We start from the raw sequence: 12,344 nt of genomic DNA, 5'->3' as shown, positions 1-12,344 counted from the left end.
ATGTCCCTCTCTGTACAACAGAAGAGCGGGGACCACTGACCTGTTTACAGGAAGTCTTCTCAACCAGATAACCGGCTTTGCATCAGAAACATTATCGCACTCGATTGTTGAACAGTTTGAGCAAAGAGATTAACATGTTTCAAAACTGTGTAAAGTCGGATAACAAAGTTTCCAAAAACTCCACAGATATTTAAAATGGTTGACACATCTGATGAGAGCATTCAGGGACAAAAAGGACCTACTTAATTAAGTGGTTAGGGTCTTACTTGCAACATGTGTTTGAAAAGTAAAATGTATAAAATAATACAAATCTATACCAACTGTAGTTATTGAAATAGTAGGATATGAGGGTAACAACAATGACCTTCAAGCTAATTCTTTACAGTGAGAGAAACACTATATTAACACTTAAATACTTAAAGAAGGCACTGAAGCAATGGAACTTTCTAAATGAATCAGACTTGATTCCCCAAATTATAATAAATAAATACCAGCCTAGGAAACCACACCTGAACTAAATATGATCCTAAGTTGAATTTTAACTGCTAGCTTGAATGTACCTCCATATTCATCTACAACAGTGCATCACACTTAAACGATCAAATAAGTACATAAAGAGCAGTACTATCAAGTCAAACAGTTGCCTCTGAAGGAATCTGACTGTTAAGAGCCGGTGGAAAGAGAAACGCTGATTACTATAACAACGTACTTCTACTTTTCAATACAGTACTATTTCAGGAGTGACTATTTTTGTCGAAAGTACCAGAGAATCCAGAGGCCATGTTCACCGAACTGTGCCTGATAAACATGATAAGATCACATCGCTTTGCCTTTTACCCCTGACCCTCCTAACTTTGACCAGAAACATTTGTGTCTTAAGAGAACAGAACAATCTGAGCAGGATCCAAATGCAGCTAACTTTATGCCATTTATTATTAACTCCAAAAGGTTGACTGTAATGAAATTCAAACGCCAAACGCCACATTGCAATAGTGTCCTTGTGGAGGTCTTGACAACTCATGGCCCAGTTCAGCTTTAGAAGTGATAAAGAACCAGACTGACAGAATGACAGAAACTCGGGGGCTGTGACATGTTTGTAAACCTCAAAAGTATCTGATGCTTAACCTCAGAAGTAATCAGATAAAACCAAAGTTATCTGTGAACCTTTGATCTCCATCTGTCTTTGGACAAATAGAGGGTTAACTTGAACACTTAGCACTAAAGACGAGAATGTGTTACACTACATTTACATTACATTTCACTTGTTAGACGCTTTTATCCAACGCGATTTACATACGTTCCATGAGTTGTCCCTGTTGTTTTTAATTATCTTAACATTTAACATTACCACTTCATCCTGAACTATGCAAGCGATGTTGGTGCTCAGCAATAGGAAACTGTTTCTCTGGTGGTAGAGGACAAAAGAAAGTAGTGTTAAAGGCACAATGAGAAGGATTTGATTAAAAATCAAAATAATGTATTGAAATGAACAAAAGTCATTCCTCTCAATCATCACTCATGTCCCACAAGAAAATGTAGCGGTGTCTGCATCTGCAAAGACTCAGAGCCCTGTATTGCTCTTTATTTTCATTGTCATTTCCAGATGACATATGGTTTAAGCAGGGACCCAAGACGCATCATCCTGAAAAAAAGCAGGCAAAATGGACGAATCTAGGGAGGAGACCACTTTGAATGTTGTTCACAAAAAAATGATAAAACCTACTCAGTGTGACTTTATATTAAACATACAGTACTTTTGTAGTAAGTTTGAAAGACCATGAGAACATTCAGTGTTCTAGACATTATGAATGTTGATGCTGCTCAGAGAAACAATCATACTGACGTTTAATTACACGTTACTGAGTGAAAGCAGTTCTCATTCAACATCTAGAAACAGCATCTTAAAGCCTGACGTTTCACTCAACACTTATTTAATCTTAAATCAAATACATCTTATTTTGTTACAATTAAAGGTATTTTTCAAGAGAAAAAAAACAAAATGTCAACTGTGACTAACATAAAAGCGAAACTAGTATAAAAATAATAATTATTACATACAACATCTCATGAAAAGAGCAGGATTTGTGTGTGAGGTTAGATCTCCCATGAACACAGCTGATGACTCTGAATCATAGTACAGTCTCTGCCATTTTAACATGTGTTTAGGTTGTGCTTGGGCTTTAGGTCCTAAACTAGTAGTAAAATAGTGACATAGAAGAAAGGCAAGATATACACAGAAGATGTTTGAGTAACACCCAGAGTTCAGACTGAATTCTGTTTCAGGAGTAAAATTCTCAAAAAGCCCCCATCTACTGACAGGAACACTTTCCCTTTCAAAACCACTTCCTGCTGCATCAGCCAATCACACTCACATCAATCTCTCCTATTTCCTTCAAACACATCACACCATATCCAACCCTGAGAAACAGAACATCACTCACGCAGTGATGTTCTGTTTCTCAGTCATTCACTCAATCACTCCACATAAGTACTATGCTGCTTCATACTACATTTTGGCATGGAATACAAATAGTGCTCTTTTGTTCCACTGCATGTGTTTGTTAACTTTATTAGATGATAAGATATTTTAAGATGCATTTAGTATTGATTATATATTACAAAATGTAACCTACTTTTGTATAGTGAATTATTAAAGGAAAGGCTATCCAGCAGTACAGTAGCTAACATAAATGTGTCACACCTCTTCCAGCTGCATAAAATGATGAACTCATTGATGGATATATAATTATAACCTAATTACTTTACACATAGTATTATGAAACGTGCCATTCTGCATTATAAATATACTATTGGTTTGCATATAATTGGATAATAGTACTTTTTTGCTTTTAGCGATGAATTTGAATGTATTTTTACTTGTAACATAGGATTTCTACACTGTGTTTCTTTATCAAGTCAAAGCTCTAAATACTTCTTCCTCCTTCACAGTGTAACCCATAAAACACACTGTGATGGCGGTTACACATGGTAGTGCAGTCAGCAGTGAGACATGCTTGACTTGAGATGAAAGCCGTCAGCTACCACGTAAATAAAAGTCTCATATTTTCGCCAACTGTTTCAGAGAGCAATTTTACTTTCAGAAGATAAGAAACAAACACACATCTGTTGAGTGCTGAGTGTGGTGTGTGTTCAGCCAGCAGCAGCTCTGACCTTGTACACTTCTCCGTAGGTTCCTCCTCCGACTCTCTGCAGCATCTCAAAGTCATCCTGAGGGTTCCTGGTGGAGATATCCAGAGCTGTCCTGTTGTGGAAATCCATTTAGAGGTTTATGTTGCTGGCATGTCACACACACTCTCTCTTAACACACACACTCTCTGACACACTATGTGGCCTTTACATCTACAGGCAAAAAACAGAAAAACTCTCAGAAGAAAGAGAGCTGCTGAGAGAACACACTCACACTCACACTCACACACCTTCCTGTTTCAGTTCGTCAGCCTGCTATCGAACCTCCCTCCCTCCCTCCCCCCTCCTCCCTCCTTCACACCTTCCTCTCTTCTCTTTCAAAATTTTTTCTCTGCTAATTTGCATAATCCATTTCTGTTTCCTGTTGGGTGTGTGCATTTGACAGAGACATTTACGCCAGTGTGTGTTATAGACTTGTTTTCGTTTGACAGGGGTGTGTGTGTGTGTGTGTGTGTGTGTGTGTGTGTGTGTGTGTGTGTGTGTGTGTGTGTGTGTGTACTTGTATTTCTGTGCTTTGGAGAACCATATTGAAAGATATTTTAAAGATTACGAAGTTATTAGTCAATAAAGAGCTGATGGTAGTTAGTAGGATTAAGGGTAGAAAACCCACAAGAAAGATGTGTGTGTGCGTGTGCGTGTGCGTGTGCGTGCGTGTGTGTGTGTGTGTGTGTGTGTGTGTGTGTGTGTGTGTGTGTGTGTGTGTGTGTGGTTTGTAGCTGATGTATTGCAGTTGTGCTGTTTGGGGTTTTGAGCATGAGTTTCTGTTACAGCTTCACAACAGCTGTGTGTGTGTGTGTGTGTGTGTGTGTGTGTGTGTGTGTGTGTGTGTGTGTGTGTGTGTGTGTGTGTGTGTGTATCAGTCAGTGATACTTGGAGTTCCCTGTCAGTTTCCTGTTCAGAATAATTTAAAATGAGGGGCCCCCGTTATACTGTATCCTGTTAACAAGTTACTTGTCAGCTGCATGTTCTTTATTACTGTTTATTATATTTGAAAAATATATGAATAGCAGAGTTACAACCTGGTTTTCATTGTTATTATATCGTTATAGCTCTCGTTTTCTCAATGTTCATTTGTTGTCAATAGCCAAATGTTAAAAGACAATATAATTAAATGATATTAGCCGCAGTCAACTAGATTACCAGAGTAAAACAAAATGGAAAAGGCGCAGAAAAAGAGATTAAAACGTCTGTTACAGAGACAGATCAGATAACAGGACTTAAGCTGTTTTCTCACATGAACTCCAGACATTATCTACAGAATCAGGTCTGCACAGTTTCAAAGATTCAAGAATCTGTTAATGTCATTATGCAACAAAAGTGCAGTTAGCTTAGTCCACATGATCAATCCGTGTATCTACCGTCCAATTGTTTTTCTTTATTAAACACGTAAACGGAAGAGCGTTTGAGAGGCCTTTTTGCTTTTTGCTTTTTACCTTACTAAATGGTCTAATGGTCATTGGAGCGAGGGGCGGGGCGAAACTCACGGAAGTTATTTCAAAACAAAAGAGGTGATAATATTATAAACAAAGGGAAACAAGGTGAATTTAGCGATCACAATGAAAACGGCCAAGACACATATTGAGCCCAGAAAATGGATGTTACTAAGGGCTGTAAATATAATAAGCCTCTGTCTAAAATGGACAACATTGTTAGGAGATTTAAACTATACAGCGATTCTGCACTGCGGTCAACTCAGCTGTCCCTCGCGGTTTTTTTTCTTCAAATCAGCTGCTCTTCATTATTCCTGCTATATTTGACGAGTGATACAAAATATGTTTTACCACAAGTTCTTAAGGAAACTGACACTGTTGGACTCGGTTCTAGTTTTCTCCTACTCTGAGTTCGACATTTCAACTTCAGTAGTACGTAGATGCACCAAACCTTCCAGTTATATTCCTATCAATATTATGAAGGCTTTTACAGAAGGGTTTGTTCATATATCATTCATAGCCTGAATTATACAACATTGTATAGGCTACCTAAAAACATGGCAACAATTGATATTTTAGGGCTGTTTTAGACAATATTTTCTGATTTATGTAGTGATAAAAAGAGATATCCAATATCCCTTCTTTAAAAGCCTTAGATACTAATATGACTACAAAATGAAACAAGAATTTTGAACCTGGCTTTATCCAAAGTTCAGATTTCGATTCCTGAAATGTTTTTAAAATATGCACATATTTAATGAGATAATGGCTAATTAGCAAATTTAAACATGCTATTTCAGAAAACTTGTAATACAAAAAAAAAATTGCCTTATTGTAAGTAATTAACTGGAGACATTTCTAGCTGATACCTTTAAGTTAAAAAAAATTACCCTATTCTCCTGGGGTGTCTCGCCTTAAACACGTAAACGGAAGAGCGTTCAAGAGGCCTTTTTGCTTTTTACCTTACTAAATGGTCATTGGAGCGAGGGGCGGGGCGAAACTCACGGAAGTGATTTCAAAACAAAAGCACTCGTTTGCTAAAATCACACTTTGAATCACTCTGTCTAAAATGGACAACATTGTTAGGAGATTTAAACTATACAGCGGTTCTGCACTGCGGTCACTCAGCCGTCTCTCCACTTTGTTTTTTCAAATCAGCTGCTCTTCATTATTCCGGCTATATTTGACGAGTGATACCATTTTTTTTTACCACAAGTTCTTAAGGAAACTGATGGACTCGGTTCTTGTTTACTTCTACCAGAAATTAAATGAAGTACTTTTATTGTGTACTTTGTGAGTAATCCTCTGTCAAAGTCCCCTCCTTAGTACATAATGCATGTTTTTCTGCTATCTTTGATGAATGATACAAATATAATTTTACCATTATTTTTTTATGAAATTGATACTGTTTGACTTTGTATAAGTTAGCCTACTACTTACAATGCATTGAAGTACTTTTATTGTGTACTTTTTGAGAAATATTCTGTCAGTCCCCTGCTGAGAACAAAATCAAGCCACTTCTGCTAAGTTTGATGAGGGAATTATTTTTTGTTGCCATTAGTTCTTCGTGAGATTCCTCTGTCAATGTCCCCTCCTGAGAAAAAGAATGCATGTTTCTCTGCTATTTTGAATAAGGTTAAAAAAACTTTCTTCATATTGTTGGACAGAGTATTTTAAGAGGATGGTAGACTAAGGTGACCAGATTTTCAAAATGAAAACCGGAGACATTTTGAGTTTTGCAGTCAATATATCATTAACATATCCAATTTTCTTCACTGTTTAAGAAAAAAGGGGGACAATTCTGGTTTAATGTAATTCGAACAATTGAAATGTTGGATACAAACAGAAGGAAGATAACTCATATATGAGACTTCAAAGGTCTTTTATTTTGAAACTGTACATCAGATTGTCCAGATTCTCTCTGAGTGACTAGATGGGGTGTCCTGCTATTACCCTGGAGTGAAATAAGTCTTTGATAATTTGAACGTTTTTTATTTATTTTTGTATAAAAACAGAAGGACAATAGCCCATATATGAGATTTCAAAAGTATTTTATTTTGAAATTCTACATCAGATTGTCCGGATTTTCTCTGATTGACTAGATGGGGTCTCCTGCTATCACCCTGAAGTATTTGATTGACTTCGAATGACTCTTTGATTATGGACGGTTTCCATTAAATAATAATCAAAATATAGATGGACAATAGATCTAATTTGAGATTTTAAACAGCATACATTTTAAATTGTGCTTCAGAAAGTAATGTTATTTTAGGAGTGTTGTGAGATGGTGTCAACATCAATTGGAATTAGTCACCCAGTGGAAATGTCAGATATATCTTCATAACTGTATACTTACATTTTACATTCACTCAGTTATAATGTGGTAGTTATACGTAGTAGGTTTTTAATTATTATTGATCACATTATATTGTACATATTTCTTAATTTAAGCTCCAGTATATTTGAATATGTTTGGTGTGTTTTTTAGGTATATTTCTTATTGACCGAGTAAACGCTTTTATTTTGAAGGCAGTTTTTACAAGCCTCTACCTAATCCATAGGATATTCGCGCACCGCAATACAACGTGCTTTTGACTGTTTTCTGAAGTGGGGGCTGGCTTGACCAGTCTGTTTACCCAGTATTTCCTCGTGGAACATAAACATAAATGATCGTGATGAAGATGATGATTAAATTAGGATTAAAAATCGGTAGTGAGAGCTGCTGAATTTCCTCCCGTAGGATGTGATATAAAAACAAATCGATTATTTTTGTAGTTGTAAACTCAAGTGGATGAAACTAAATGTATTAGTGCTTTCATGTCAATTCGGCGAACATAATTCCCATGCATCAAGGTTATTTTCATGTATGTAATTGTTTTTCCTGCACAGTGTAGTCTTGTTGTGATGAGAGCAGTGGTCAAGTTGTAAAAAAAAGCCAGGGGGGATGGTGGATCTGCATGCCCCCCCCCCCCCCCCCCCCGGAGATTAAAAACAAAAACTAACCTGCAATTCAGGGTAGTTGAGTAGACTGGATATATGTTTGGTGCTGACTGCCTTAAGGGCCCTTAATTTGATCTGATGACAGCGCATTTGGTGGGAGACCAACGTTGTACCCTTTTGATTAGTGTTTAAGCACAAAGATAATTATTATATTATATTACTGTAAAACAACTTGCATGCTATGGATATATTACGTGTCAGATACTCCTGTCATTGATCTTGACCAAGGCACCTCAGAATTAGAGTTGGTCCCATGGCTACCACTGCTCCTACATAGTTAGGGTAAATGCAGAGGACACATTTTCCCACTGGGTGCAAGTGCAAATTCAACTTCAACTTCACACTCACAATACCTATAAATCTACTGGGAATTCATCCATTAAATGTTGAAACAAAACCTCACAAAACATTGAACATGAATCCTCTCTAGTCAAGTCCATTTTAATTCAAGTGCAAGAACATGGATTAAACAAATATACTATTTACAAAATCTGAAAATAATACATATAATATGATATACAAATACAAATAAACAGTTTTATTCAATGGCTACCAACCCAATTCTCCCCTATACTGTAGTATCTCATAGGATCTTCCAAAGAGTTTCATAATCATGTTTTTTAATGACAACTTTCCGGGCTCTTGCTCTCAGATCATTAGCCAAGCTATGACTTTGAAGCCAAGACTTGACATAAACTTCTGGTTTGAACATTTGTAGTGGAGGGCCAACACACTTGATGAAAAGCAAGGCTGACATACTTTTTACCTCTAGCGTGCTTCTAGTTGTGGTTAAAATGTTCATCTGACTGAACCCACGCTCACACTCAGCTGTGGAGATGACCAGTGTGTTCACTGCTTGAAGGAGGGGTTTTAGCTCTTCTGGTGCTTGTGGTGTCATTTCATCAACAGTTTTGAGTTTCACCATATCAACATATTCCCTCATTCCTCTCTGAATTTGTCTGCCATCATCAAGCTTGAAAAAGGAGCATAGTTCCTGTATTTCCTTTTCGGCATAACGAACACCACACACATCTGGCCAGTTTGATGGCTGCAGCACTTTGACATTGTCAAGAAAGCTCTGGTACTCTTCTTTGCTTCTCTGTTTTCCAGGCAGTGATCCCATTCTTGTCTCAATTTTAGCAGCCAAAGCATGAAAAAAATGTTGGTGGTTTATTTCTCTGCTGTGTCTTAAATTATTTGTTAGTGGCACCCCTTTGAATAGCTTCAACCCGATTGCAGTCTGAGCCACTTCTGCCGCTGGTCCAGGCTGCTCTGCCATGGACTTCAACACACGGACCTGCCGACTGAGTATTGCTACAGCCTTGGGGAGCGTCATGTTTCTGTCTTGAAGAGAGAGAGAGAATTCAGACAACTCTTCTAAAGCATCATACATGATTCCAAGATTGTGCACAAAGGTGACATTAGAAAGGCGATCTATTAAACCACTGAACATGCATTTCTCTGTTGAACTTCTTTTAGGATCAAGTGAGGCATTGGAAAAGTGCTTGTGGATTGCAGGGTACTGCTGCCATACAGCTTTAATGGTCCTGTAACTGGATGCCACCCATCTAGTGCTGAGAATTCTCCCTATGTTCAGACACTGTAAAGCAAGTTCCTCACAACATTCAGTGAGCTCACGGCGGTTTTTGGCCGATGCATGATAGAGACTGTACACTTTGTCAAAGAAAAACTGGAAGTCATTCATCCCTAAAGTTTCTTCAACAGCATCTCCAACACTCAGCTCAAGACGGTGGTTCATGCAGTGCCACACCATTACGTTTGGAAACTTTTCTACGATTTTGGTTGCAACACCTGCTTTACTTCCAAGCATTACAGAAGCTCCATCTGATGCAAAGCAAACAAAGCGTTCACTCAGAATAGCTTCAGAGATGCCATGATGTGACAGATTTTTCATTAGAGCTTGATAGATTTCACCTGCATTGGTAGCAGAAAGCTCAACTAGATCCAAGAAGAATGTTAGGGGCTCTTCACTCATCCCTAAGCTCACTCTAATATAAATGATCAATACTGATTTTTTACTGTCAGTTGTAGCTTCATCTATCATAACAGAAAGTTTTGTTCCACTTTGAAGGACCTTTCCAACTACTCTCTTTCGCATTTCATTTGCTATGTGTTGGCTGATTGTTGCACAGGAATAGTCTGAATGTAAAGTTCTTCCCATGTCTAGTCCATTCAAGACTTGCAGATCAATATCGGACGGTAGATCTGTGAAAGGCCTTCCAGATTTCACAATCTTGTAAACTGTACGAAATACCCTATCAGTAGTTAAGAAGTGATCCCTTTGCATTTCAGAAGTCAATGTTTCCAATGTCTTTTCTTTTGCTTTTTCCATGGTTTTCTCAGCTGCTTGGTGATAGTCTGACATTTTATGCTTGTGTATTTTCTTACGAAGAGACTGCAGCTGTGCTGCTCGGTTTGTACCATAGGCTGTAAGCTTAACGTTGGACCACTCCTCAGCAATATGCAACTGGCTGCTCCCACCTGTACTTGGCCCAACCACTTTCATTTTCTGGCAGGTTAGGCAGCCAAGTTTTTTGCTTTGACATATTAGCCATGGATAATACTTTTTTTTCTCCCTGAACTTGGTAGATGTCCAGCATTCAGGGATATCTTGCTCATTATCTCCCTGGTTATTTTGCTCATAATCATCGACACTATCTCGCCTTGCTTCTGCCTCCTCCTCTCTTCTTTTTTCTACCACAAAAACATAACATCTATGTTAAAACCCCACTTGGTAAGATACATTTCCCCTCTTCGAAAAAGAAAAGTGTCTATTTAGAATGATCAAACCTGTTCCTTCTGCAGCTCTAGGCTCCTCTGCTTCTGCCTCCTCCTCTCTTCTTTTTTCTACCACAAAAACATAAAATCTATGTTAAAACCCCACTTGGTAAGATACATTTCCCCTCTTCGAAAAAGAAAAGTGTCTATTTAGAATTATCAAACCTGTTCCTTCTGCAGCTCTAGGCTCCTCTGCTTCTGCCTCCTCCTCTCTTCTTTTTTCTACCACAAAAACATAAAATCTGTTAAAACCCCCCCTTGGTAGGATTAGCTACATTTCCCCCTCTTCGAAAAAGAAAAGTGTCTATTTAGAAATATCAAACCTGTTCCTTCTCCAGCTCTAGTCTCCTCTGCTCTCCTTCCTGCTTCCTCGCCATGATTATCCTCTATATGAAGAAAAACAACGGCATTATGGTTTTGTTAGAATGAGCAGACAGTGAAGTAGGCCTACTGTCAAGTTGTGTTTTTTTTTCATATAAAATAAGAGCGATGACATTCAACCACCAGAAGCCGCTATCACACGATTCGGAGGCATGCATCACATTTAAAGCTTTTTAAGTAATACATTTTGGTCGCTCACAGTGACTAAAGGTGCAATTTTCACACTTAATTTATATTATATGATCTCACTAAAATGAATGGAAAGCTTATCAAACAAAGTGCTTAAATCACTAGTGGATACATGATCATCGAATTGATACACAAAATCAGCCTAAAGATCCTCCAGGAACCTTAATTCAAATGGGTTCTTTCGGAACCAGTTTTCATACTGAAGAATCCCAAACTTGGACTATCTACCATCCTTAACTGAACTTCACCGGCTGTTTCAGGAACCGTCAACGACACCTGTTCTTCTCTGTGTTCTTCTGCCCCTGTCGTCTCTGCTTGTACACTAGCTTGCTCTGCCTCATCCTAAATTACATTTAATTTTTTTCCCCGACTGAACATGTCTAGGCTAGTTAAGTGTGTTGCTTATGCGGTCGCCTAAGCCGTAAAGAGCTGTGGGAAACCCTGCGAGATATTCCATGTGAAAAAGAAATCAAATCTGACATTAACTTTGTGAATATAAGAAAGGTCTAACCTGACGTTGGTTACTATAGCAGCTAGTACTAGCTGCCTGGCGTTAGGCTAGTTAACAAGAAAAAAAACGTAAGCTCCCAAACTATAACTCTGTTGTTATCGCCTCTGTCCAGAGATTACACATTTGGTGACATATCAAAAGTATTCTTGACTTACCTTCAGTGGTACTTTTTGTCCTCTTAAAGCCGAAGTAGTCCCTCAGGTCAAGCTGTCCTTGTCGCTTACTGGCCATGATGCTTGCACAGGCTGCGCTGCTATCGTTGACGCTGACTGACTTGACATCAATTTCGTGATCGTGATATGTGCACGAGCCCCTCGTCAACAGTATTTTAGCGGCTAAAATAATGTGGACGAGGGGCACGTGACGTGCACATATAAAATGTAGAATGTTGAAAATTAAACATTGGCAATATTTCCACATTAATTGATCAAATAACAGGGGATGGGAAGGGGGGATGGCCGTTTCATAAGGGGGATGGTTTTGACCATTTTAATACCTAAGGGGGATGCCATCCCCCCCCATCCCCCCTCAACTCGACTACTGAGTGCGGGACACCTGGTCACCCTACACACACAGTTCTGCCCCTCACACACACACGCTTCAAATCAAGTTGCATAAATGCTTGAGCTACGTTTTTATTATAATTACTGTGAAATCTGCCTATTATGTTTTCGTCGTTATTACAACAAACACACACTTGCAACTGATAACACTGGCAATGATTTTAGATGTATTAGACTATTAAAAAAAGAAATCATGCTTCAAATAAGTGGGGGTACGGCGTACCCCCGCGTCCAACGCCCACTACACCACTGATCTGCAACTAC

At 38.4% G+C, this 12,344-nt stretch overlaps 2 protein-coding genes across 5 annotated transcripts in view; both read right to left on the bottom strand.

Moving 5' to 3' along the window:
- map4k1 (mitogen-activated protein kinase kinase kinase kinase 1) overlaps positions 1-3,436 on the bottom strand; it is a 64,823-nt gene extending 61,387 nt beyond the window's left edge. For all 3 annotated transcript variants that reach the window (XM_079677901.1, XM_079677903.1, XM_079677902.1), the window contains exon 1: positions 3,172-3,436. In XM_079677901.1, the coding sequence (XP_079534027.1) occupies positions 3,172-3,279 (108 nt within the window). In that variant the 5' untranslated portion in view covers positions 3,280-3,436. The remainder of the gene's footprint in view (positions 1-3,171) is intronic.
- Positions 3,437-8,062: 4,626 nt separating this feature from the next.
- Positions 8,063-12,049, bottom strand: LOC307037650 (E3 SUMO-protein ligase KIAA1586-like). Of its 2 annotated transcripts, none has more exons than XM_079678711.1 (5): positions 11,673-12,049; positions 10,760-10,822; positions 10,602-10,658; positions 10,449-10,505; positions 8,063-10,352 (listed from the first exon to the last, which is right to left on the bottom strand). In XM_079678711.1, the coding sequence occupies exons 1-5, from the start codon at positions 11,935-11,937 to the stop codon at positions 8,221-8,223; spliced, it is 2,574 nt and encodes an 857-aa protein (XP_079534837.1). In that variant the 5' UTR covers positions 11,938-12,049; the 3' UTR covers positions 8,063-8,220. The 2 variants fall into 2 exon arrangements, with proteins under 2 accessions (XP_079534837.1, XP_079534838.1); XM_079678712.1 differs by having other exon boundaries at positions 8,063-8,981.
- Between the last annotated feature and the right edge of the window lie 295 nt (positions 12,050-12,344).

The sequence above is a fragment of the Notothenia rossii genome (genome assembly GCF_949606895.1).
Source record: "Notothenia rossii genome assembly, chromosome: 4".
NCBI classification, from domain to species: Eukaryota; Metazoa; Chordata; class Actinopteri; order Perciformes; family Nototheniidae; genus Notothenia; species Notothenia rossii.
This window is presented reverse-complemented; position numbering and strand designations above follow the sequence as displayed.